Source organism: Chroicocephalus ridibundus, chromosome Z, assembly GCF_963924245.1.
Source record: "Chroicocephalus ridibundus chromosome Z, bChrRid1.1, whole genome shotgun sequence".
Taxonomy (NCBI): Eukaryota; Metazoa; Chordata; class Aves; order Charadriiformes; family Laridae; genus Chroicocephalus; species Chroicocephalus ridibundus.
In genome coordinates this window covers 74,118,281-74,144,769 of record NC_086316.1, presented here as the reverse complement: position 1 = coordinate 74,144,769, position 26,489 = coordinate 74,118,281, and the positions used below count along the sequence as shown (strand labels likewise).

The 26,489-nt window shown below is 43.1% G+C and overlaps 2 protein-coding genes across 3 annotated transcripts in view; one reads left to right on the top strand and one right to left on the bottom strand.

Annotated features, from left to right (window-relative positions):
- The window catches only part of TARS1 (threonyl-tRNA synthetase 1), a 533,465-nt gene that overhangs the window by 458,413 nt on the left and 48,563 nt on the right, over window positions 1-26,489 (top strand). The window lies entirely within an intron of this gene.
- Window positions 1-26,489, bottom strand: part of NPR3 (natriuretic peptide receptor 3) — a 50,087-nt gene that overhangs the window by 10,845 nt on the left and 12,753 nt on the right. For both annotated transcript variants that reach the window (XM_063320543.1, XM_063320544.1), the window contains exons 4-6: window positions 8,654-8,789; window positions 4,768-4,862; window positions 1,497-1,632 (exon numbers count right to left, since the gene is read on the bottom strand). In XM_063320543.1, coding sequence (XP_063176613.1) covers window positions 1,497-1,632; window positions 4,768-4,862; window positions 8,654-8,789 — 367 coding nt within the window. The remainder of the gene's footprint in view (window positions 1-1,496; window positions 1,633-4,767; window positions 4,863-8,653; window positions 8,790-26,489) is intronic.

The following is a 26,489-nucleotide window of genomic DNA, read 5'->3' as shown; positions in this document are numbered from 1 at the left end:
TGGAAAATACACACAACTAGGAAATGACTGCCCGGGATCAGATAATAACTAAAGCCTTTCAGAGCTCAGGAGTCTATGGGAACCTCTTCCTTAGTTCCAGTTTCTGCATGTTTATTTTTTGTCCTTGCTTTCTTTGGGGTTAAGGAAGCCCCCAACATCGGTGTCACATGAAGACACAATTCTAGAAACGTGAAACACAGGAATGTTGTCAGGAAACTGGTCTGGACGGCTTGGTCTGAATCATAACACAGACTGAGATTACAATGACGCGCATAATAGGACTCAGCACTGAATACACCCTGAGTCATTATAACAGAAACAAACTAATTTCACCTGGTTTAGCATCATAACCCTCTATCACCCAGGTTTATTAAAATGACTGTATGATTATCCAAAAGCTTATCAATTTTTTTTTTTTTCTGAACCTATGCTGTTCCAAGTTAAAGCCATACGTGCTGTGCATTGTTCCAAATCTCAACAGAGGCAGAGCAGGGACACAGTAGCTAAGGGGAGCCCAAGTAGGGACTGTCGCTCCACAAAGCACAGGGCAGCTGAAGAACAATGGCATTTTCACATTTTTCAGCCCACTCCCCTTTCCATGCCTACCTGAGTTTGCGGAAAGGAATCCAGAAATATTAAGGAAATTAAACTGCTCGCTCCCCTTCATTTATCCTTGACCCCCGTGGGGGAATTCTGTCTGTACATGAGGATGTGCGGAAGGAAGAAGGTGCATAGCTACACCATGCTGGTAAGGCCTGGAAACAGCCTCTACAGCATGTGTGTAGGCCCAGGTTTTTCAGGGATCGGAGAATTATCAGGCTGCAGATACCTTTTCACTGCAGGACTAGCAAATTTGTTTCCTGTGGAAAGCTGAGACCAGCCTTTGCCGCTGAGGCACCACTATCTTCTCTCCCTTACCTCCCTGCAATGTCTTCCTCAGTACAACATGGTCTGCAAAGTCAGTACACTGGACAACAAGGACACCTTCTCTATGGAGGGTAGTCTCTGCCTTCTGGATTCACAGGCGTTGCCTCATTCAACTGACTTCACTTCTTCTTAGCCTACTGGGCCCCTCGCAGTTCCTTCTCATAGCATTGAAAATCATTCTGCGCTGGTAGAGCACTGCTCCCATCAGCACTGGCCTCCCCAGCTGCTAATTATCAATATGATTATTCTCTGTTGGGTGTTTCAGTTATATCCATCTTTCTGGCTAAAAGAGATTTTACCTTTTAACCCCTGGAAAGTCCTAAAGCCTCCAGGGCCCTGGGCTGTGCATCATGATTACTGTCATGCTTAAGCTGAGGGAAGTGAGTCAGACCACATACTATCCACGGCTGCCAGACCTTAACTTCCCAAACAGTCAGCAGAGAGACACAGTCACGATGTCTCAGTTGTACAACTGTGCTAAGCCATCTAATAGGGCCCGTTATGTTGCATCACCACGTGGATTCCTCTCTCTGTCAGCCTGGGCAGAAGCATTAAGTCACTAAACTTACATGATTTACATGGTGTATTGTTTGTGTGCTCCGAAACCCGGCTTTCATCTAGCCGCAGCCTGCCGTGATTCCAAGGATATTTCACATTTGATCGAATTTCAAAACGCCCCTGCTTTCCATAGTAGTCCCCGATCACCTATGCAAAAAAGAAAGGAATGAAAAGATTTTCCTATCAACTTAGGGAATTAAAACAAACAAAGAGAGCAGCATCACTCACTTGGACTCCTGTGGCAGGATGCTGAATCACAGCGAGTGGAGCTGAAGGGGTCTGTGGGAGGTTATGTAGTGCATGCCCTGGCCCCAGGCAGGATCAGCTGAACAAAAGCATTCCTGACAGATGTTTATCTAACCTGTTCTTAAAAGCCTCCAAAAATGGAGGCTAGACAAGTTCTGTAGGAAATTATTCTGGAATTTAGCTATCCTTACTGTCAGTGGTTTTCCCTAACATGTAACCTAAACCTCCCTTGTTGCAATTATCCACCACCACTTATCAAATTGCCAGTGGTCACAGAGACTCTTCCTTTCCCAAACATCACTTTGCATATTCACAGCCTCTTATCTGGTCTGCCTTCAGGCTTCTCTTATATGTTCACACAGAATATTCCTCCTGCTGTCCCTGGGCTTTCCTCAATTGCTCCATAGTGGGTTGAGTGCTCAAAACTGACACCCAGATAAGGGAAAGTATCATTTCAAGTACTTTGTGTGCTGAGGCTCCCAACTACACACTCCAGCCTGGACTTTTCTATTTTGCAAGAATCTGGAGGTACTTGATCACGTTCAGCTAAAATCTTCAAATCTTCTGAAGAACTACAACAGAGCCTGTCATTCTCCACCTTGTATTTCTGCAGTTGTTGATATACACAGAAAGGGCCTTTCATGCTTATTATTCTGGTAACGTGGACTATTATTTCAGACCAATTCATTAAGATACTTTAGAATTTCAGTCCTGTCCTCAACAATAAATCCAGGCTTTTTTCAAGACAACATAGGCTGGGTCTACTGCAAAGTCACAGGACTAAATTGTGCTAACAGTAGTAGGTCACTCATGTAAAATAATTCCAAAAAAATCTTTGTACAGTGATAAAGGCCAAATATCATGACACTGAAGTAGTCAGAAGTGATGGCAGAAGCACATCAAAAGACATATTTGTCCTATCATGGATAAAAACCATAAATTAATATACTGGGTTTAGACTTCAAGCCACTGATAGCCTGTTCAAATCTTTCAGCTAAATTTCATTTTGAAGGGAAAGAGTTAAAAGATAACACCTGCCCTGATTAAATACATAAAAGTAGATTTCCTGCTAAATAAAGGAGCTAATTTCTCTCCATGGAGACAAATCCTTAGAAGAAAGACTTTTTTTAACTGTTGTTCAAAAATAAACGCATATTCAGTAAACTGGAAAAAGTAGAGGGGAAAAAACCTCAGAAACCATTTGCAAGCAGCAGACTATTCATAAAGAGATTGTTTAATTTATCAAATAGGAGTGGGAGAGTCCTCTACTAGCAGGGCTTACTAAATACAAAAGCACAGAGAAAGGCTCAAGAAGGACAAACAGCTATAAGCCGTGACCAAACAGATTCAGATCAGAGGTAGGATATGGATTTTTAAGGAGCAGGAGTGGTCAAACAGGGGCACGAACACTGAGTCAGCAAGCAAGGCAGTCCCTGTTCTTCAGTGGCTCCAAAAGAAAAGCGAATGCCTGTTGCAATGTGAGCTGTACTCACATGTAAACTACAGGGCTCCAAACAAGGTAAGAAACCTGCCTGCCTGTAACACAGCAGGGGTCAAACTAGGTAATCTGCCGTTTTCCTCTAGCTTTAAACTTCGTGAACGGACCTGGGAAAACAGCTCTGCCATTCATCTGGCGCAGTTCAGCTGAGAAACATTCTGGTACAGACATAGAAAAAATTGTCAAAATGAATAAAATTAGGCCTCAAAGAAACAATGTTTTTAGAGTGAGGCACGAGGGTAGAAATGAATATAGAAAACACAAGTAACAAGTAATCACATGTAACATATGTTAATTGCATGTATATTTACATACATCATAAACAAAGCAAAGGGAAATTAAAATTTGCAGTATGTTAAAAGCAGAAATGTAACATCAAAGATATAAAAGATAGTTTAAATTGCAAGTGAAAGAGCAATGGAAGGAAGGGTAGGAGAGGGGTATTAAATTGATAAATGACATAAAAAGCTAATGGACTGAAAGAACAGAAGAGATACAAGTTGTTTCAAGCCAAAGTTATCCCAACCAATTTCTGTGCTTGGCTTCAATTAATGATGATTACTCCTACCCCTGGGAGTGTCTGCAGTTTACTGCTGCAGTTTTTCAGTCACTTTTACATACCAAAACACACTAGACATCCTCATGCTTTTAAAAAGGCTTCTTGAGTTTGTCTCTGCTGCAGCACTGACAGGAACAATATAACTTCAATGGATTCAAATCCACACGTAGAAATGTCCAGCTCGGCTCTACTGCTGCTTTACGTTTGGGCTTGATGAAATAAGGGAGGCCAGCAAAGCTTAGCTTGATGCTGACTTCGCAACTAACAGAAGCTTTACACTGCAGCTGGAGTTAGGGCAATGTACACATGAAAAAACCCAGCCCAGTCGTGCTATTCTCTACGTGCAGCTGGTGCTATGTCTCATAGACTGTTTTTCACAGTCTGGCTGCCTCCACTCCTGATGCGTCCAGTGCAATTACCCACATGGTGTATACGGATCCATCTGATTAAAATGTCTCTTAAAGACTGAAAACAAGGCACTCAGATCTTACTGCCTGATAAACAAGGTGAGGCAAGGTCTGCCCTCCTGCCTGTGGTTGACCACAGGGTAAGATTAAAATACATATACTTACTGTGTTTATACACCAGGGTAACTTGTGCATCCCTGTTGCCGTAAGATTAATCTTTCCTCCTACCAATGAATCTTGCTCATTTTAAACAATGACTTATAATATTCAAAATTTATCAGTGCTTAGCTAGCTTGTGAGATTTCAGTCTTTAAATTTTAAAGACTCTAGTGACATGTGAAGAAAGACGTTGAAGAAAAGAAGCTAAGAAACTTTACAAAAACTTAATGATAACTACTTCAAGATAATTATTTTACAGAAGGGATTTGGTCTCCAGGTTGGTAAGATTAAGCAATACCATTTTCATGTGTATATTAAATAAAGAGATGCCCACCAAATAAACAGATGATACTGTGTTACATTACACTGGCTAATTCATCAGCGGCCAATTGCAATGGTGTCTGTTTCCTTACCTCCTGTGTGCCTGCCTCTGGGTCCGTCATTCCAATCACAGAGAAATCCCCGTATCTGTCTCCATTGGCATCAATGGACACCTGCCCTGCAATGCCTGAAGAATGGCATGTGAGGAATTAGAAAATTAATTAGTTAAAATACCAAGCCCTTCCAAGAAAAACAGGAAGACAGTGCACAGGTTTTTACAGACCGATATGACAGGAAATCTCATCAGTCTCTCAGCATTTTTGTTGGCATTCCAAAAGAAATTGTAATTTCATCTCGGTGTCTGCATTCCTGAATTCTTAACATTTCTCCTTTTAAATATCAAATGTGTGAGACTGTTTGGGGAATACGTGAGAAAAATCTAATCCAAAAGCCAGCACGCAAGAATAAAACACAAATATATTTAATGTGAATTATTTACAGAAAGCCTAACCCTGAAATATCTAACAATGACTCAAATAAGGAGAGTCCAGCTCATGTGCTGCAGGGGATGCAGGGGCACAGCCCGACGTCCCGCAGACTGATGGGGTTGGTGCACCTCTGAGGGGATACTGGAGGGGGCATGGACAAGGGGCACCATGTGCACTATATGTGCATTTACATAGGATCAACTGCATAATATGGTGCTGTTTGTTGTATATTTTAAGATCCCCAGTTCAGTTCCTTCTTTACAAGTTCTAGGAAACTTTAGAGAAACTGGCAATCATAGACTCATAGGATAACTCAAGTTTGAAGAGGCTTCAGGAAGTCTCAAGTCCAACTTCCCACTCAGCGGTTGGCCAGGAAGTCAGAATAAGAGGATGCTCAGGGTTTTATCTGGTCTTCAAAACCTCCACGGATGGAAACTGCACAACCTCTCTGGGGCAACTTGTACCAACTGTCACGGTGAATAAACACTTCCTTGTATTCGGTCTGAACCTCTCCTTTCAATGTACGCCCTTGTGTACAAAGAACACGGCTCCAACTTCTTCCAGTGTAAGTCAAACAGGTTCTTGAAATCCACCAAGCCATACCAATTAACTACGATGAAGACACTGTAAGACTTTCTCCCTTCAGATATTCTCAAATGTGATCCCCCACTGCCTGACACCAAACGTAGCCATTTACACCAGAGCAAGTCAAGCAGGTACCATTATACATCCATGTTGCACCAACTACATGACTAGACCAGGCACAAAGCAGTAGAGAAATCAGGTTCTCAGTTACTGTAAATCAGAAGACAGAAGTCAGATATTCAGCCAAAGTATAAATTCCCCTCAACATACCTAATGATAGTAAACATGCAACAGATTAAACAGATTAACACACCTCCGTTTATCTTGTCTCTGCTCCCATTTAGCGATGCCAGGAATGTTTAAACTTACTGTGATTTTCAAAACATGTAGCGGTCATAAAAAAATTATTGTCAAGCATCTGTTTCCCTATAACAATAATCAAACAACTGCAAATTTGATTTTGCAGGAAAACAGAATGGGTATAAAAAACACTTTGCTGCGAAAGCACTGGAAGAGGCCACTACGAAGAGCTGCAATGCCCTTGCCTACATGGCAATTTGGATTCTGGTTCTGACAGGAGGCGTTAATTGGAACAGACACCATTGCTGGCCTAATAAAGCCAAAGTTCAATTTTTGGAAGTAGGCACTAAAATTTGCTGAAACTGAGAATTCCTATGTTTGTTTGTGTTTTTTTTAATGGGAAAGACTAATTTTAACTTTTCCATCTGAATCAAAACAAAGAGTTTGAAATGTCGACATTTCCTTCGATGTTCTTCCTTAAGAAATGTATTTAGGAAATTCTGAAACAACCTCAATGAAGAACTGCATTTGGATGAAGGTGGAAGGATTTTATCTGTACTCTCTTTTTGTTCTATTCTTTTAGATACCTACATACAGAAAATTTTCCTACTTTTTCAGAGGAAATGCCAATGAATAGAAAACATTCTCCACAAAATGTGCCCTGCAGTCATAGCAGGGTATCTCTAACAACCCGAGCAATAAGAAATCCTTTTGATCATCTCAGCCCTATCCTTTCCTAAGCACGTGATGCCTGTGCAGTTGCGGCTGGCAGACTGTGAACACTGCAGGAAACAGCATCCACATCCCGTTGGAGTTCTGATGGGTCACCTATCCAGTGCAGGCTGTAAAATGAGGTGCCCAGGCAATTAGATACCTAGACGTCAGCGGTTAAATTAATGCCATTTAATGAAACTGGAGTTCTCATCATCAAGGACTGCAAAATTTTAAGTGAATTATAAAGCTTCGCTCCTGCAGTGGAGCCTGGTGGGTGCATGCATGGACTGTACTCTGCGATGCTGCCTCTGCTTCAGAGAGGGGCTTACAGGCAGAATCAAGGGACGTGATCTTCATAAAAGGACTGGCTTGCAAGACATCAAGTAACAAGACTCTTTCAAAATCAGTTTTATCCCTGCAAATTATGTCCAGTGAAGTACTGCCAGAAGGGAGGAGAGGGTATATGACTTATGTGGCATTTTGACCTTTTCAACTGCACCCTCACAACTCAGTTTGACAGTTACATTTTCAGAAGAGCTGTGACAGGGCAGCCAGCAACAACAAACTGGTTTTCACAAGTCGGAAAAGAGAATATTTTTTCCTCCTGTCTGTTTTTACAAGAAAGGTGTGAGAATCAACCATGTAACGTGCATAGTAGATTCTGAACACATGGTACTATGAAAGACTTGAATGGGCACACCAGCTGGTGGCCTCCTGGAGCAGAGAAGTAGGAGTAGAGAAAAGACAGACATGCTGTGCTGGGGCATCTGTTCGTACACAGGATAGCCAAACAGTGAGGCAAATCCAAAATCCCTCTGTTAAAACTGTGTGTTTTGGGAAGACATGGATGCAAGGGAAGTAGTGGGACATCAAGCACAATCTCTAGCTGGTGCAGGGCTCCTTATGGAACAACTGCAACCAGCATAACTTGATGCAATCCCTGTGTTGCCTTAAGCTGCCCTGCAGACCTTTTTTGCCTTGTGTTCAGGCCACAATTTGAAAACAGAAAAGAGGTTTGGAGTTGCTGTCCTTCTTGCCATCCTCCGCTAAATCCAGTGTGTTCTTGGAGCAGAGAACCTGGACACTGAGGTTCTTCCTACACGTTCAAATTAATCATTCACTTCTTATCTAGGGGAAATGTTTCCTTCTCTTAGGCATTTTCATAGGAAATCTTGCCAATCCTACACCAAAAGAATGGATATAATCTCTTATAATAAGAAAAGGCTAGGAATATTCTAAGAGATGACATATGAAACCAATAATCCTGTTTCTTTATTATGATTCCTACCTGTCAAAAGCACTCACATTGCTTTGCATCAGCAGGGTGACGCACAAGTGCCAGTTGCACTGAGGGATTGCAACCTACCGGATTCGGCACCGAAAGGCACAGTGCTGTTCAGCTGCTGCCTCTGAGATAACACACACAGCTCCTGAGAGTAGGCTGGGGGGAAATCCTTCCAGGGCCCAAAGGAGCCCCTTCAAGAAACAAAAAAAAACAACGCTGGCACCTGCTTGCTTCTATCCATTCCCAGGCTTTTAAGATAAAAAAGTCAAATGGAAAAAATGAGGCAATCTCAGAGCTAATAGATGCACAAGAGTAAAGTGAGCAGCTGTAATCTTTTTAAAAACAAAGAAGGAGCCTGAGAAAATTATTGGCATTTCTTTAGAACATCAGTGAGGGTCATTAAATTGTTCGGAGTTTTTTGAGATGAATAAGACCTCAAGGGTTGGTGCAGAAAATAGTGTGACCGGTGAGGTATGTGATGTGTATGGTTTCAAATGGCTATTTTCCTCTCAGTTAAGAGTGGAATGGGCATGAGTCCTTGCTCTGCACACAACAAAGACCCGTGTTTTTTGACTCTGAAAGCTGGAATTCCACATTGACTCTTACCTTCATATGTTCTGTTTCGTGTTTGCTGAACAATTTTTTCTCCATCTTTCTTACTGAAACCAAACTTCAGAACTTCCTGTAAAGCTAGAGCATAAAGAAGAATAGCATCATGGAATCCTTCCACAAACATGTTCACCTAAAAAAAAAAAAAAGAAAAAAAAAAGCAATGGTAATTGACACATGAAAAACTTTTCTTCCCTATGGAACTGATTAAGTAGAGGGAATCTCCAAATTAAACAAAATGACTAATTTGGAGGGTTATTTTCTCAACTGCTGGAACACAAAGGAATGTGTCTCAAAAAAACCCAGGGGAGAAAATGGCAACTTTTGACCTGTTCTTAAGAACAGTTAAGCACTATCTGGTATTCTGAACATTCAAATCACACTTTAATGTTGTGTCTGAATAGCCCTGCAGATAGGGGAGAAATGTGCAGATCACAGTTCCCATGCCCAGATGCACAAATTCTGCAACTGACCACGTGAGATTCTGTAAGGTGCTGGGCACCCTCATCCCACAGCACCACATACGTCCTCCTCGCCCTGTGCAGGAGACTTAGCACCTCTCAGATTGGGAAGTATGTTCTGCCATGATTTTTTTGGAGAGCACCACTGGTGGATTTGCTTGTTTAATGATTACCACTTCCATTTCTGGCCCTTGTTCAGCTGAGCATCTCTCCGCTAGCAAAGGAGCAATGGAGGAAACTACTCACCCTCTACAGTAATGCATTCTCTGGAACTGCCACAAGAACATTTTCCTGTCCTTTACAGTTTTTTTCATAAGCAACATGAAATGAATGCAATGTTGCTTTCTATCCCTAATATAAAAGAAGACTGCTGCCAACCAGCTCTGCCTCCCACGAGTCTACACAGGCAACCTACAGCTTTTGGTCTACATCACTGTAACAAGAACAGCTAACAGCAGATTGCTGCAGGAACGTTACAGGTTTGTTCACAGGAGACTGGTGTGCTTCACTGATGAAGCAATAATTATTTTAGGAGCTGAGTTCAGTTGGATACCCATCTGCAGAAGCAGACACACATGGCTTGAGCAGCACAGGTATTTCTCTTCTGTAAGCAGCAACTCACATCTCAAGAGTGCAATGCACCCTGGCTTGATCACAATAATTCAGAATGAATTATCTTTCCAGTTTGCAAGGAAGATGTTCCCATTTACTCACAGTTTCATTACAACGGAAAAGCTCCTGACATCCTAGCAAAGGTGTAATCAACACGTATACTGCATTACGGGATCTCTTATTGCCATTTCCAGTGAACAAGCCGCCTCCACAAATATTCTCCTGGATAGAAACAACATTTAGTTTATCTTCCGCTTCAGTGTATCTACACTATTTAAAATGTTGGTAAATAAAGTGATACTCTAACTCTCACAGCTTTAACTGGACATTAAACATGTTAAAAGATAAAAACATGTAGCCAGTTAAGTAAATAACTGCTCCATAGATAAAAAGTATTACATAGTTGATTGGCTAAGCTGAACTATCCAAGCCCCTGCTAATGTAATTACATGCAGGACATTCCTTCACTCTTAAACCAGTTGCCAACAGTAAGGGGAATTTTGGAATTATTTACTGATAATACAAGAGTTTACACTGCTCTCACATTTAAAATGGGAGGTTTAGATAACTCCAGCCTATGTTTCATTACGAAAATGCATGAACAGTTTAGGGGAAGAGCTACAGAAGGCGCAGAACAACTCAGCTCAGTCTGACAGCCAAAGACTAAAAGGCAGCTGCAGTTATTTTGACCGAGGAGAAAGCATGAAAGAAAAGGTGAAAGTCAGGCTTTTGGTGGAATAACAAGAGCTGATGGCCAGAGTGCACACTAGGACAGGCTTTGCCAGCAGGGGGCTTAGTAGTTTTTTAGAATTGAAAAAAAAACCCAAACCAAGAAACCACAAAGTTTGACAACTGCTTCATGTGCCAGCGTTAGAGTCCAAGTGGCCTGTGGATGATCAAACATGGGCTTTCTTGATGTGACACTCATTCTCTCAGGAGAGAAATGAGTCTCTCTAGTTGCTTTACGTCCTTCTGGCTGATTTACAGCTTGTGGCTGGCATCCATTTCAAGGAAAGCTATTTGTCACTTCCTTTGTCCATGGCAAAGACCTCTCAGTGTAACACAGCAACCTTCAAAATCCATTTTGTCAGCTAATTTGCTCAATCTGAAATCTACCCGTGCCACCAGCCTGAAAACTTTCCTGTAGACACTGCAGATTTGCCAGATAAGCCCTGTCAAAACCCACTTGGCAGTTTGGGAGGTTACTACCATAGCCCCTCGCCTTGACTCTTGGCGCAAAGCCCTGATATTACATACAAAAAATCACATTAGAAAATAATCAGAAGGTCTCGTGTGCCACCTCTCAGCTCCTTATGCACAAAACCCAACATTTTACCTTATGTTGTCAAGGAAGGTGAAACTGATGGTAATTTACGCCATTTCAAATCTTTTTCTAAAAAGAGTGATATTTACTGTTTGCAGGTGAAACCACACCTACACTCCCCAGCCAAACCATATGTTGGGCACAATGGCTACTTTTCACATTATTCCAGGAACATGTTCAAGCACCGGTTCAAGATGCCATCAAGGGCATAAAGTTTTCCTGCATATCATCTTGCTTGATCATTTAGAAGTTGCCACAATCCTACAGAGAGAAGGCGTTGCACAATGTGTAGGGCTGCTCTAACCGAGAAAGGAGAAAACATCACAGGTGGGAGGAATGCTACAGTGTGAAGTAACAGCTGCAGATAATTCTGAAGGGATTGCTCTTTATTCCATTTTCACCTGTCCTGAGTTCACTCATGTTCGCTTTGCAGCCCTGCTGACTACAACAGATCCTTTGAATAAAAAGAGTGTAAAATTTGTTCCATCTGATACCTCTCCTCACATATTAGAACAGTGTCCCAAGCCGTATAATCCCAGGACTTCCTTTCTGGACAACATTAACTCTGTTAATGATACCTCATGTACCTCATGGCTATGAAGCATTTTCTTTTTCCTTCTTTCTTTATTATTTCAACATAGCTTCTGTTCTACATTCAGTCCTATCAGAAATGATGAAACAGACTGACACTATATTTTCCTCAACAATTATTACACTTTTTGACCTGTGTTTATTTGAATTTTAGAACGCCTGACAGTCAGAATAAATAATACTTAACAAAAATGCCCATCCTTCCTTTGCTGCAGGAAAAGAGTTAAAAAGGGCTAAAAGAAGTGTATGTTCCATGACTGTTTCAAATAGGGATGAGAGTAAATAAGAAGATGTCTTCACAGGATGCTTGAAGGTCTCCACAGTAATTAATAATGTGTGGTTCAACATAAGAGAGCCCTCAGGACAAAACTAAACAGATCATTAAAGGTATTAAAGATCCACTAATCCTGTAGGTAATTAACAGTTCTTTTAGTTGAGCTATAATAAAAAGCAGAAATTTTTGATTATAGCTTTTTTCATTTTAATTTATGTTGTCTTTCTAATTACAGGTGAGAGCTGAACTCCAAATGCTGTGATCATAATTTGCACATCAGGTCCATTGAAATGTAGGTCACCCTGACCCACACCGCACAGCAGAGCCACCCCTCACCGCGTGTCATCAGGAATGCAAGCTGCAGCAGAGAAGCTGACAGGTTTGCTGAACATCTTTGGAGGCTGCAATACAAATATGTGGAAAACGCCCTGCTGAGATACCTTCGGTATTACTTTCACAACCCATTCAAGGCACCATATAACTAAAGAGCAGGTAAAGCTACCCGCGTAGCTGGATGAGATAAGCATACATTCACACCTTTTATTTTCCTACCTTTCTACTCTAATTAACCATCTTCCACCAGAAAAAAAAAAAAAACAAACCAAAAAACAACCAAACCTCTCCATGGAAATCACATAAATAAATTTTACACAGTTCAAAGTTATAGTTCCCCAAGCAGCTATAGTGCGACCACACTATTCATATATACCAAGGTGTTAACAGCATACACAGTAACGCAAAATACTACCGACATGGAAGACAGCCAAGCAACAGCTATGCAGGACCCATAATTTTCCATATCCTGCCCACTGACTGTTAAGTAAGCTTATTCTCTTCCACCTGGAACTGCCCAGCTCTGAATCACAGCAATTACAGCAATTCATACCACTTCGATGCTACGTGTGCAGGATCATCATCACTTTTTCTCTACTGCAAAAGCAAACAGCTAACATTCCCCAAACTCAGCCTCTGCATCTACTTCCCAGTCCATCCGCAGTGATCATGCAGATCACTAAACTTGGGTTCAGTCATCATGAAATGGTCAAGTTTTCAATTCGTAGTGATGTAAGGAGGGGGGTTAGCAAAACCTCCACCTTGGACTTCCAGAGGGCGGACTTTGGCTTGTTCAGAACACTGGTTGAGAGAGTCCCTTGGGAGATAGTCCTGAAGGGCAAAGGGGTCCAGGAAGGCTGGACACTCGTCAAGAAGGAAATCTTAAGGGCCCAGGAGCAGGCTGTCCCCAAGTGTCACAAGTCTAAAAGGTGGGGAAAATGGCCGGTCTGGATGAACAAGGAACTTCTGATGGGACTTAGGAATAAAAGGAGGGTTTACCACCTTTGGAAGGGACAGGCAACTCCAGAGGAGTACAGAGATCTCGTTACGTTATACAGAGAGAAAATTAGGAAGGCAAAGGCCCATCTGGAGCTCAACTTGGCCACTAACATTAAGGACAACAAAAAAAGCTTTTATAATGACATCAACCAAAAGACAGCCAGGGAGAATCTCCATCCCTTACTGGATGTGGGGGGGAAAGTTGCAACTAAGGACGAGGAGAAGGCTGAGATACTTAATGCCTTCTTTGCCTCCATCTTCAATAGTCAGAGCAGCTATCCCCAGGGTGCTCAGCCTCCTGAGCTGGAAGATAAGGATGGAGAGCAGAACAACCCACCCATAACCCAGGAGGAAGTAGTCAATGATCTGCTTCTGCACCTAGATGCACATAAGTCTATGGGGTTGGATGGGATTCACCCAAGAGTACTTGGGGAGCTGGTGGGAGAGCTCACCAAGCCTCTCTCCATCATTTATCAACAATCCTGGTCAACAGGGGAGGTACCAGATGACTGGAGGGTGGCTAATGTGACACCCATCCACAAGAAGGGTCGGAAGGAGGATCCAGGGAACTACAGGCCTGTCAGCCTGACCTCGGTACCAGGAAAGATCATGGAGAGGATCATCTTGAGTGAGCTCTCACGGCAAGTGCAGGGCAGCCAAGGGATCAGGGCCAGCCAGCATGGGTTTAGGAAGGGGAGGTCCTGCTTAACCAACCTGATCTCTTTCTATGACCATGTGACCCGCCTTCTGGATGCGGGGAAGGCTGTGGACAATGTCTATCTGGACTTTGGCAAGGCCTCTGGCACCGTCCCCCACAGCATTCTCCTGGAGAAGCTGGTGAATCATGGCATAGGCAAGTGTACTCTTCGCTGGGTTAAAAACTGGCTGGATGGCCGTGCCCAGAGAGTTGTGATTAATGGGGTAAAATCCTCTTGGCGTCCAGTCACCAGTGGTGTCCCTCAGGGCTCAGTTTTGGGGCCAGTTTTGTTTAATATCTTTATCAATGATCCGGATGAGGGGATTGAGGGCTCCCTCAGTAAGTTTGCAGATGACACCAAGCTAGGTGGGAGTGTTGATCTGCTTGAGGGTAGGAAGGCTCTACAGAGGGACCTGGACAGGCTGGATCGATGGGCCAAGGCCAGCTGTATGAGGTTTAATAAGGCCAAGTGCCGGGTCCTGCATTTCGGTCACAACAACCCCAAGCAACGCTACAGGCTTGGGGAAGAGTGGCTGGAAAGCTGCCCAGCAGAAAAGGACCTGGGGGTGCTGGTGGACGGCCAGCTTAACATGAGCCAGCAGTGTGCCCAGGTGGCCAAGAAGGCCAACAGCATCCTGGCTTGTGTCAGGAATAGCGTGGCCAGCAGGAGCAGGGAAGTGATCGTGCCTCTGTACTCGGCACTGGTGAGGCCTCACCTCGAGTGCTGTGTTCAGTTCTGGGCCCCTCTGTACAAGAGGGACATTGAAGTGCTGGAGCGTGTCCAGAGGAGAGCTACCAGGCTGGTGAGGGGTCTGGAGACCAGGGCATATGAGAGGCTAAGGGAGCTGGTCATGTTTAGTTTGGAGAAGAGGAGGCTGAGGGCAGACCTCATTGCCCTCTACAGCTACCTGAAAGGAGGGTGTAGAGAGGTTGGTGTTGGCCTCCTCTCCCAGGTGAATAATGACAGGAGCAGAGGAAATGGTCTGAAGCTGCGGCAGGGGAGGTTTAGATTAGATATTAGGAGGAACTGCTTTACTGAAAGAGTGGTCAGGCACTGGAACAGCCTGCCCAGGGAGGGGGTTGAGTCACCATCCCTAGAGGTATTTAAGAAATGTGTAGATTTGGCACTTCAGGGCATGCTCCCGTGGCAGAGATTGTAGGAGTTTGGGTTTTTTTGGTATGTGTATAGTTGGACTTGATGATCTCAAAGGTCCTTTCCAACCATGAAGATTCTACAATTCTATGATTTTCAAGTTGTCAAAATATAGTCCCAGCCAAAACCAGTGAGGACCCTGGGGGACTGCATAGGGTGTACCCACAATTTTTGCAAAATACTTGGCTTCATGCTCAGGTGAGCTAATGCCCACTGAAAGTCCACTGATATTTCACCCTCTTTCAGATTAGTCCACAGGGATGAAATTTTAAGCAATCAAGTATGGAAGTTTGATCCTATAAGCACATGAAGCTCATCTAACCTCAGGACTATGAATACTTCATGAACCCTCATGAATTTTAGCAGTAGTGTTATACTGTATAACTATAGCACGACACAGTAAAATTATGGCAATGAAGTTCAAAGACAGCAACACATCTTTACAGTTTAGGTAGATGTTTTTCTACTATCTCATGCTCTTTCAATGCATCTCCATAAAATAGTCTTTTTTCTAAGCAGTTGTAATTTAACTGTCAGTTCTCTCTTTTTAATCCTTCTTCAGCAAGCCGACTATAATTACGGTCCTTCCATTATGAGCTTTTCCAAGAAAACCTGACATAGCTAACTTTTTTACATGCATTTCTTGACCTGTATCTTCACTTGTCTTCTGTCAATTGACTCACTACCCAGCATTAAACTCTTCACCTACTTTTGGAGCAGGGACTTTTCTCTTTGATACCATTTGATGATGTTACATGCTCCCATTCAGGACATCGCCACTGCTGATGCCGTTGTTACAAGTATTCCCTTATGTTCCTGGGATGCCCAGGGGCCCTCAGGAGTTCATTGATGATGTTGCTATGCCCTTGCTCTGAGCTGCACAACTCCAGAACAACGTGCTCATGATCCCCATACAGTAGATGACAGGCAGATACAACTGACTTGGTTTTAATTTATTTTTTTAAGATAAAATATGATCGTTACAAACTGGTTTTCTGCTAAACTTTTAGTTTGCATATACTCAATGAGAAAATGTACATGGAATTGAGATGTAGACTGAGAATGTGAAGCTGGGGGAAGAATATCCTTAAATCTAAGCATTACCTGGCAAATAGGTGAAGTGCATTTCAAACCAATAATGCCATGTCCAGTTTCAGCTTTGCAGTAATTTAGTGCAATAACACTATCACGTACCATCCTGCATGTTACCATCATATCAAGATTATCACAGCTCTCATTAACTCACCATCCAGCTCCCAAGATCCTCACATGATTCCTTAATGCCATTATGCAACAGAAACTCACAGAGTTCCTAAATCTCACCTGTGGATAACAGGTACTCCCAGGCATCACTAATATCTAATCTAAATCTACTCTCTTTTAATTTAAAACTGTTATCCCTTGTCCTAACACTACAATCCCTGAAAAATAGTCCCTCCCCATCCTTCCTGTAGGCCCCCTTTAGTTACTGTAAGGCCGCTATAAGGTCTCCCCGGAGCCTTCTCTTCTCCAGGCTGAACAACCCCAACTCTCTCAGCCTGTCCTCATAGCAGAGGTGCTCCAGCCCTCTGAGCACCCTCGTGGCCCTCCTCTGGACCCGCTCCAACAGGTCCATGTCCTTCTTGTGCTGCAGGCTCCAGAGCTGGAGACAGTACTGCAGGTGGGGTCTCATCAGAGCAGAGCAGAAGGGCAGAATCACCTGGCAAATCAATCTGTCAAATCACAAATGGCTACAGGACTGGTGCCCTCTTACCTTTGACCAGGAGTATTACTGAGAAAACTACCTGACCCAACTGGTTTCTGCAAAGATCACATCACTGTGAAACCAGCCCCACAACTGGAAAGAAGGATAAAGCTGTAAAACAGTTAATCACCTAAAACTAAAAATACAGCCTGTTCGCTTGGGGAACCAGACTGCTTCCCTAACGGAGCTGGACCTTAGTGGTCCAAAGAAACAGGAAGGGAAAGAGAAAAATAATAGAAACACATGCCTTCTCCAGAGAAGGTCATTTCCTCAATATTTAATTCACAACTGAGAAAGAACATATGGCATTATGCCAAATTCTGGGCAACGCAGCTGTAGCGAAGGACAGCAACCTACTGTATTCACTGATACCAACTCTCTATAAATACATAAATACATAAGCTGGTACCTGCTCAAGAACATGTCAGGCCAGAGCTCAGGACCTGGGTTTCTAAATGATGGATAACTGTACCAACACTCTTTTGTTATTTGGGGATGGAACCCACATCTCTTCCTAGAAAACAAGGATGAGCATTCCCCAGCATAAGAAGATGTCACATAATAATAAATCCTTGTGCATATTTAAGAGAGATTTATTCAAATTGTTGCATCAATTTCATCCTTCACAGCAAGCCAGTGTGCACGTGGAAACCCGTACTAGACTTTTCTTACAGGGGAGCAGGTGACTTTATGATGTGAATTCTGCAAACTGAGGCTTATAATCTGCTTTAAAATTACAGTTTAAAAGTTCAGCACTGCAGTTGAACAAGACGTCAGTTCCCTTTAACTTTAAGGAGGCTTTTGCCAACAAGACTGCCTGCTTGTGTCCATCTCCTCACCGCAATTTATTGGTACAGCAGTAATGCGGAGATGGAGATGGAGGAGAGGAGACGGAGACCTGCCCCCCGCCTAAGCACTCTGCACAGCAGGTAATGCGGCCCCAGCGTGAGGACTTCGCAAGGGCAAGTTGAGAGAGAAGGTACAGGCAGAAAAACCAGGGCGGTGATTACATCTGGGGAGCAAGCAGCAGTCACAGCCCATCAGCTGCCCACCTCCCCCACAGAAAAGCCTGCAAGCACCATTTGAAAGACAAGATGTATACAAAGATCCCAGCTTTTACTGCACTTTCTGTTTGATTTGGACATAAAGACGCTCTGCCGCAGCTAAGTCCTTTTCCTTCAGGGTGAGACCGTGCCTTTGCCTGGCTGCACTGCTCAGCCATGCATCTGACCAGCTGGTACAAGAGCTGATGTGCACCCCGAGCATGCCAAACCATTGTCACCCTTGCTCCACATAGACAAGAGGATGCTTACTCCAACAGGACTGACATACCACCACTCACAAACTCCCATCCACTTTAAAGCCAGCTGTAGACCAGAAGCCAGACCTTCGTTCCACAAAAAGGTCTGCTGAAATAAAAGAAATTAACAAAAGGAAAATAAAAGTAAATTAACAACCAATATCTGGGATTTACTTTTAAAAGGCTGCCAATTTCAGGGAGCTAAGGGATTTTGTCAAGTGAAGGTTATTTTCTTGCTAGGGAAAGAAAACTAACCACAAAGACACCTCCTTTGCTCTTGTATCTCATCCTCATTCTTCATGCTCTCTTCCTTGTTTTTCTTAATAACCCACTCTTGAAAAACTGGTAGATTTACTCACTGTCAGGTGGCTGGGGCAGCCACAAGTTGCTCTTTTGTTTCAATGGTGAATTGAAGCAGAAACCTATTCAGTCCCAGGCTGCAGGGGAGCTGAGCTGTGAAATGCCAGCTAAAACAGGACAGGGCACAGCAACAACCAAGATGCAAGGGCACAGAGGAACCCTTCCATCCCACTGCCTGCGAGAGCTGCTCATTCTTTGTTTGTTTATTGCTTGCAACACTCTCCTGTCATTATCTAGAAAACAGCTTTAAACCCCTCGTGCCTGCTGCCAACAGGCCAGGCAGAAATCTTTCAAGATACAGCCAAAATTTGCTCCTTCCATTAAACACAGAAATGGGAATCACCACCTCAGCAGATTTAGAGCCTTACCCACAGTCAGCTCACGTCAAGGGGCTCTTACAGTCGCTGATTTGCACGAACTTTGGACCAAACCCACAGCCTGACATCACTGGGTCTCAGGTGCCTCCAGACCTCCAATGGTGCGGCCAAAGCAGGAGGGGGATGAGCTGAAAGCTGCCCTGCTCCGGGAACTGGGGGCACCTCTGGGACCAGATTCTCCTCCTGCAAACCTGTGCGGGATTTATTCCTGGCTCTATCCAACATGCTCACTGATTCCTTCTGCAAGTTGGTACCTGCCACTTTATCCCGCTGTGGTTTCAGTTCCTGTATTACCTTTTAATATTGGTCTCAAAGGAGTGCAATCCATGTAACTAAGGACCAGCACTGTTTTGCACCAGAAGTGAACTACTTACAGCATAATCATTTAGGGGAATTTTTCCTTTACGTATGCTTTACACACATACTATTCACCATAACGTAATTCAGCTCTAAAGGGCTCCAGGCCCTATCAAGGAAAAGAACAGAATTAGAGAATGCGTTAATGTGCTCCTGCAGTTAAGGTGAAAACCACCTTCCCGTGTTCGTAATACACCTCTAACTCCAGATAAATGGCCAATGCAAAGGATTGGCACACAGCACTGTATTATCATTGCTTGAATACTGAAGGGATCTTTTCTGTAAAAGGTACAGCTGTCATTTAAAAATGAACCATTCTACTTTTTTTAGGATTTCCTGCCTCCTAACAAACTCTGTAGTGATTCATGTGATGAGTTACAAGACTATGTTCAGAAATCACACTTCTAGTCACAGTGGTGAAACACAAGAGATATTAAAGAAGTTACTCTTTTCAGCTGAACACACACAGAAATTAAAGTGTGCTTGTTTTAAATAGATTTTTCTAAGGACCCCATTGGTAGTCTGATGATAACCTGCTATACAGTTGTAATGAATGCTTACATTTTAAGTTAGCATTATGCAACCGTTGGGACATTTTAATTGCAGATAAACACCTAGTAACCAAAAAAACCCTCCAGTCCTTTCACTAGATATTAAGTTGTAAATGTCAGTGAGCAAGTTTGTTTTTCAAGCAGGAAAATATTTCAGTTTTCAGGATGACAGAGTCACTCATCTGAAAAAATCAGTTCCACTTGCTAAAATAAGCTAACTGGCTTAAATAAATGCAGAGCAAGGACAAACAGGAAGGACATTTTTTGTTAAATGTTTATCCTTGTACAATGTGCAATTGTTTTGGATTCTGGATTTCTAACATTATCACCAAACCACAAAAATCAAGGAAATATTTTATTTTCTACACTAAAAACTCTCAAGATCACATCAGTTCTCATGCAAAACTCAGAGAAAAATCACTATATCATCACTGGTGAGAAAACTCACACGTTCAAACTGAATTTACCTGCACTACACCAGCTGGTGAATAAATAGCATGAGGGTGGGCTAACGGAATCTTCAATGGGGTAAAAAACCATTTAATGAAACAACCATCTGCTTTCTGCTTTGCAGCAGGTTAGCAAAGGCTACCTAGCAGAGCGTTTGCTTTAAATACAGTCTTAAAGTCTGGATAAACACGGATGATTTAGGCACAGCCAAAAGCGGTGCTTAGCTCAAAAGTATGCTCGGAGCTGGGATTAGTCATCTAAGCTCCTTATTCAGTACCAGGCAAAAATGAGGCACACAAAACAAGGATTCATAAGCACCAGCACCCTGCCTCACCCTTGCCAGCAGAGGAGAATGAGGGATGGATGTGACCCCATTGCTCTCACGCAGGCAGGTAAGGAACTCCCCGCTGCGGAGACGCAGTCAAGCCTTTACGAAAACCCCACAGGGAGCCAGTCCCGTCAAATCCTCTGCCCCTTTTATCTAAAAACCCCGGGGGCTATGACTGCTGTGCTAGCATGAGAGAAATTCAGGATCAAATCCTTGCTTTCAGGGAACCTGAACTCCACCCTTCCCCTGCCCTGTCTGCAGGGCATCCCAGGGTGCGCAGCCCCGGAGCTGAAACCCAGGTGCTGGGGGAGAGGGGTGACCTGCCAATACCTGGGGTACCTCTGGGCTGGGAGTAAATCATTTGCCAGAAGAGCCCACCTGAGGCTGAGGTTGCCATGACGAATGATCCTTTTATTAAATACCAGGGTAAATGGGCATACAAACTTGTAAACCTTGGCATGGAACTAATGCAAACCCTTACGCTGCTGTTAATCATGGTTCCATTCCACATAACTTAAAAACTAATGACTTGTTTTTATTATTTTCTTTCCGATACTGGATATTTGACAAGAGGTGTTCAGCTGGTTGATTAACCATCCCTTCGCTGGCATACCTGCAAGGATCCCACTAGCAAGGGGAAAGGAAAGGTACAGCAGCTATCTTGAAAGGTATTTATGTGTACCTGTCAGCAGGCAGTAGTGTTCCAGCTACACACCTGCAACCTGTCCTCCCACCCTCCAGCAGCAGCACGGTAGTTAACACCTCAAAATCTGAGGATTTACAGTCCCTCCAAAAGGCAAAACCCCCACTCTTTTAGCTTCTTGTTTCCTTATTGACTGTCCAATCCCCGAGATCCTGCTTCATTTCGCTTTCTACAGTATTTTGTAGTCTGCAGTCTGGTGGGCTAACTGGATGCATTGCACAAATGTGGGTCCCATCAAATGTAAATGTCCTCCTGCCTACTGAATGTTGCCTTGTTCCCAGCCACCGAGCAAAGGGTGCCCAGAGCTCCTCACCTACCCTCCTCCCATTGTCCCGCGCCCCTTTCTCATGCCCCTCTTATTCACTTGCTCTGGGACACAGACAGTCCTTGTCTTTTCAATATGCCTTGATATATTAGTTCTTCTTGGAATGGACTAAACCTTTTGATTTTTGTCTCAGGCTTCTCTTTCTAATGAAAAAAATATCTACTATAGAGAGAAGGCAAGTTGTGAGTATCCTCCTGTGGGTTCCTATGGCTCCATGCGTGCACAAGAAGACCACTGCCTTTATTCACACAACCCATCCTCACAGGGTAGCTACATTAACCCCTCTGCAATAGAGGAATTGCTAAATATCCACTGGGGAAAAAAAAAAAAAAAGAGAGCTGGCAGAGCAGTATGCTGATCTTCTCTCACAGCCCAGGCAGAGCATGCCTAAGCCCTGCTGCCTGCCTTTGGTCTGCCAGCGCTCACACACCTGAGTGACTTGACTCACCCTCCTGGTAAAAGATTTGTCCCTCTGGAGAGTGGGTCATTCTCAGAGCTACGTTCATGTTATTTAACCTCCCAACAGCCTTAAGAAATGGATGTGCTAACGTAGCAAGAGACCACACAGTTGAGGTGTTACTGATTGCCACTTATACTGCTCTTCCAGGAAGACTTGTCACCCAAATGTCATAAAGTTAGACCTGGCCCAGCTGTCATTCGGGATCATTTTTACCATTATCAATAGCTCAAATGAGCACAGGAAAGCTTCCCTCAACCACCTCACTGTGGGATCTGCCCCTATGGAGGCAACACCTCATCTGCCCTGGAGCTCTCAAACAAGGAATATGCATTTCTGGCCTTGAAGAACTGTCCTTCCTTTATGCCCCTAAACAAAACAAAATGTGGCTCCTTCTCCTCAACCCTTGCCACCCTCCCGATCAAACTCTCCGATTAAACTGAGTAAGCCAGACTTTAAACACTGAACTCTCAATTCAGTCCATGTTACCGCAACGTGAAGCCACCAACACAGGTGAACCCTCCCGCAGCACCCGCAGTGCCGAGGCTGGAGCATCCCATCAGTCACCTGGCAAACACATCACTCCCATGAGAAAACTGCTTCCAGCTGCCTGCACAGCACCCTGCTTTTGGCTGCAAGGGCATCCTGACACTGGACTGCCTCACCTGAACCTCCCACTTCGTGCCTTGTTGAGCTGAAGGCTTTTTCCAGTTAAAAAGGAAACTTTCAACTGAGAGCTATTCTCATAAGCTACTCAGGGAACAAGGCTTGTAGAAGAAAGTATTAGCTGCTAGAAAGTCAGTTTGCAAAGGTCTTTTGGTTTTTTTAGTGACATTTTGTGCAAAACGAGGTGTATAGTGTTTCGTTGCCTTCATTCGAACATCTCAGAGCCAAACCTGAGGACCATTTAATACCAGTATCAAAAATCCTACAAAATTTACATAAAAACAAGACCTCAGTGGGATAAATTAGCTTTTGGATCATTAGCAATGCAAATAGCATGGAGAGGCATTAAAAACAAAAACAGGTTATGAACTTTGCTGGAAGATATATATTTCACACTTTATTAATGGAAAATAAGGTGTATTTCTAGCAAGTACTTCAAAGGGAGAGTGCCTTGCCTGTAAATGTCTGAGTGTCTGTTTAGTAAAGTGGAATGTGAATATCTGTGAAACCCAAGTAAAAACATGGGGCTATGGAAAATATACAACATATATATGAAGATCAACTCTTAAACTTCTACATTCCCAGAGAGTTCAGATGTTACTATTTTCAGATATACCTACAGTTTTATACTATCTTCTCCATGGTTTAAGACAGCTTCAAAAATGTGCTTAGACAGGCTAGAAAAACTAAACAGAAATCCACTGGAAGAGAGAAGTATAATTCTTTCTTTCTTTTACTGTCTTTTATGACATCTGTTAATGGCAAGAAACATACTATTACACTGTAGTTTTGCCTAAGAACCCAACGTGGAAGACACTAGTCTTTCACATCACGGAGAAAGCATTAACTTCAGCAAAAAAAAAAAGCATCTGCTGTATTCAACAAATTTAGCAGTCCAGAGTTCAACACTGCTCTTACAGAAATTGAAGAAACTCTCATTAATTCCAAGGGGTGAAGGGCTGGTTGCGAAAATCCTAAATATGTTTTACTAATAGAATTCATCTTGTTAATAAGCTGGCATGTGAACCCGTTTTTTCCGGCTGCTGAAAGCAGCTTGTGGTTTGCTTTTATTCTTTCGAACACAATTAGCAAAGCACTCCAGCAGCTGAAAAGACCTATTCATTTGAACAAATCATTCGTTGGGAGGGTTTTTTGTTGGCTTTTTTTTTTTTTTTTTTTTTTTTAAATCTCCTCAAAACTCTCTCCCATCCTGGTGTAGTCAGAAGAGACACAAAAGCCTGCCTGTCATTAATCTTGCCTGCCTGTGCCTGAAAAAAGACAAGCGGGACGTACACTGCTGAATACGTTACATTTTCAGCGGCTCTCTCAGTGACAGGACTGAATTGCTCACTTCTCCCAACTCTTATCTTAGCTGGTGTACAATCCTAATTAAAAGGCTGACGTAAGGAATACACACGGGGAAGAGTCTGGCACGGATGTTATGGATGAGATGATAAACTTTATGAGCACAGCTACCCCCCACATAGCTTTTGTAGTTAGCTGTTGGAGCTCGAACAGTTGCTCTTATGCAGATTATTTCTCATTTCAGAGGGCTGAAAATGTTAAATAAAACAGACTTGCCCTTTCTAATAGGCAGTAGCATCTCACTGATCTAATTAATCTATGTAGCTCATTCTTTCACTGAGACAACTTTACAGGCAAATTGAGCTCCAGTTCCCTTCTCCTGCGGCTCATTTTCGTGTGAAAAGGGCTGTGGATAGGGTAAAACCCACGCATCCACCTCGCAAACAATGCTGTCATGTAGTTAACACAGCAGAAATATTTGTTTAATTAGTTACATTTTCAGCTTTTAAATGAGAAGAAAAAACAAGCCATGGGTGGTCTGAAACCTCAGAAGAGCAAATATCCCAGGCTGTAAAATCATCCCAGCTCAGAATACTGGTCTGGACATAAAAAAAGCATTTATTGAATCGTAGGCCTGAGTCAGGAACAGAAGGTGCATTAAGAGCTTCCAAACTGCAGGCTACTGCCAATTCATTAAGTGTTCGGCATTATTTAATAAAAATGGCTTATGCACATACTTTAACTGAAACACTATTTATTCATAAACATTTTTAACTAGAGTATCTGTTGGGAGTTACTCACACACCAATTCAGAGACAGTTTCAAATTCTTCCTTCACATAAATGCATGCAGTTCCCATTGCTGCCTGCCTCACATAGGCTATAGGTCTGCAAGCACAGCTTGTGCTGTATTTTGCAATTAAACCAAGGATCTCAGCTGGTTTATAGAAACCAGGACATGATGTTGTTAATGTCTTGGTAAAGCATTAGCACTACAGATGTAAGAAAACTGCTATAATTTGTGTAATATTATTAAAGTGATTCTACCATCCTTATGCCTAAACTCCGTATCTGAATGGATTTCTGAAAAAATTCCTCTTTTTTTGGCTATTTTGGCAGTGAAGTCAGTCTCCAGGTAGGCATGAGATAAAATGGTCAGGCTGTCTACAGAACTACAGGAGGTATCTTGAAAAAAAAATCATGACACCATTAAATGCTGAAATGAGGGCTGAACAGATCTGATGCTTCAGCCCACAGTTCTTTGGGTTACATTAGCATGACAGTAACTGCCTTCAGACTCTAAAAGTGATGACCAAGCAAACTAATAATATTTGCTGACGGACTCAGGCAGCTGTTGCAACGGGATGTTGCAATGGGATATTGCAGACAGGGAACGTCATCATTTTTAGCCCCATTCTGTGCAACTACTACCTACCCAAACCCTTCTAAGATGCTTTCTCAGAACCTCTCTGCCACTCTTATTTTTGATGCTGTTTAGTTAAAAGGGGTTTAAGGAAGCTCTTCCCTTCACAAGGGAGATTCCTGGAGGAGTCAGAGAAATCGCCCTTTCCACACTTTCCTGCCCACTCCCAAGGCGCAGGTTCTTCTGCCTTCCCCCCTGCAGAAGCACAGCACCCATGCAGAAACAGCAGCAGTTTCTGACCTGGGAAGGACATACCCACAACAAGTTTTTCGCTTTTCCGTGTGATTTCACAGCTGGAGATGAAGATGGCCAACAACAATCTTTGACCTGTTACTCATCCAAGGGCCATATGTGTTCTCCATTCCCGCAATTGGACAGCTGCTGCTTTAGGACTTTGCCCTTTCTGTCTCCCTTATCTTTCCTTCTGTCATCTGCTTATTTTCCATTTTTATGATATTCTTTTTTGGTAGATAATAATGCCTTTAGGAATACTGCTGGCAAAAGGCCAGGACAAAATGGCAGCGCTAACAACTTTTGTTTGAGTTAGGGTCACTGCGAGATAACTTAGACCAGGGACCTGGGGCCCCATTTTCCCATGACACTGGAAGAATCCACGCAGAGAAGCAGAAACACTGAATGCTTCAAATTCAAACCTCCCTGAATTCATCCTCTTGGGACACAGCTTGCAGAAAAGGATGAGGATTATATTTCAACACCCGTGGACAGGACTTGAGATGGACCGTACCACCAACTATCTTTGCGCAGTTTTGTTTTCAGGAGCTGAATCCAGCAGAGAAAAATCCATCTCTGTCACTTCCCACTCACTCAGCTGAAGGACCTCTCCCAAGTTTCCCTTAGAGGCCACAGCCTTGCTTAGCCAACACCCAGGACAAAACTGCCATTTCCACCATGCTGCCAAAAAAAAAGCACTGTCAATGAGGTGCCCACTACCCACATATATTTCAGAGAGGAACTAGCTGGCCCTCAGTTTGGCTTTTTATTTTTCCCCATTAGTTTTTAAAATGGATTTTTTTCTTAAGCCTG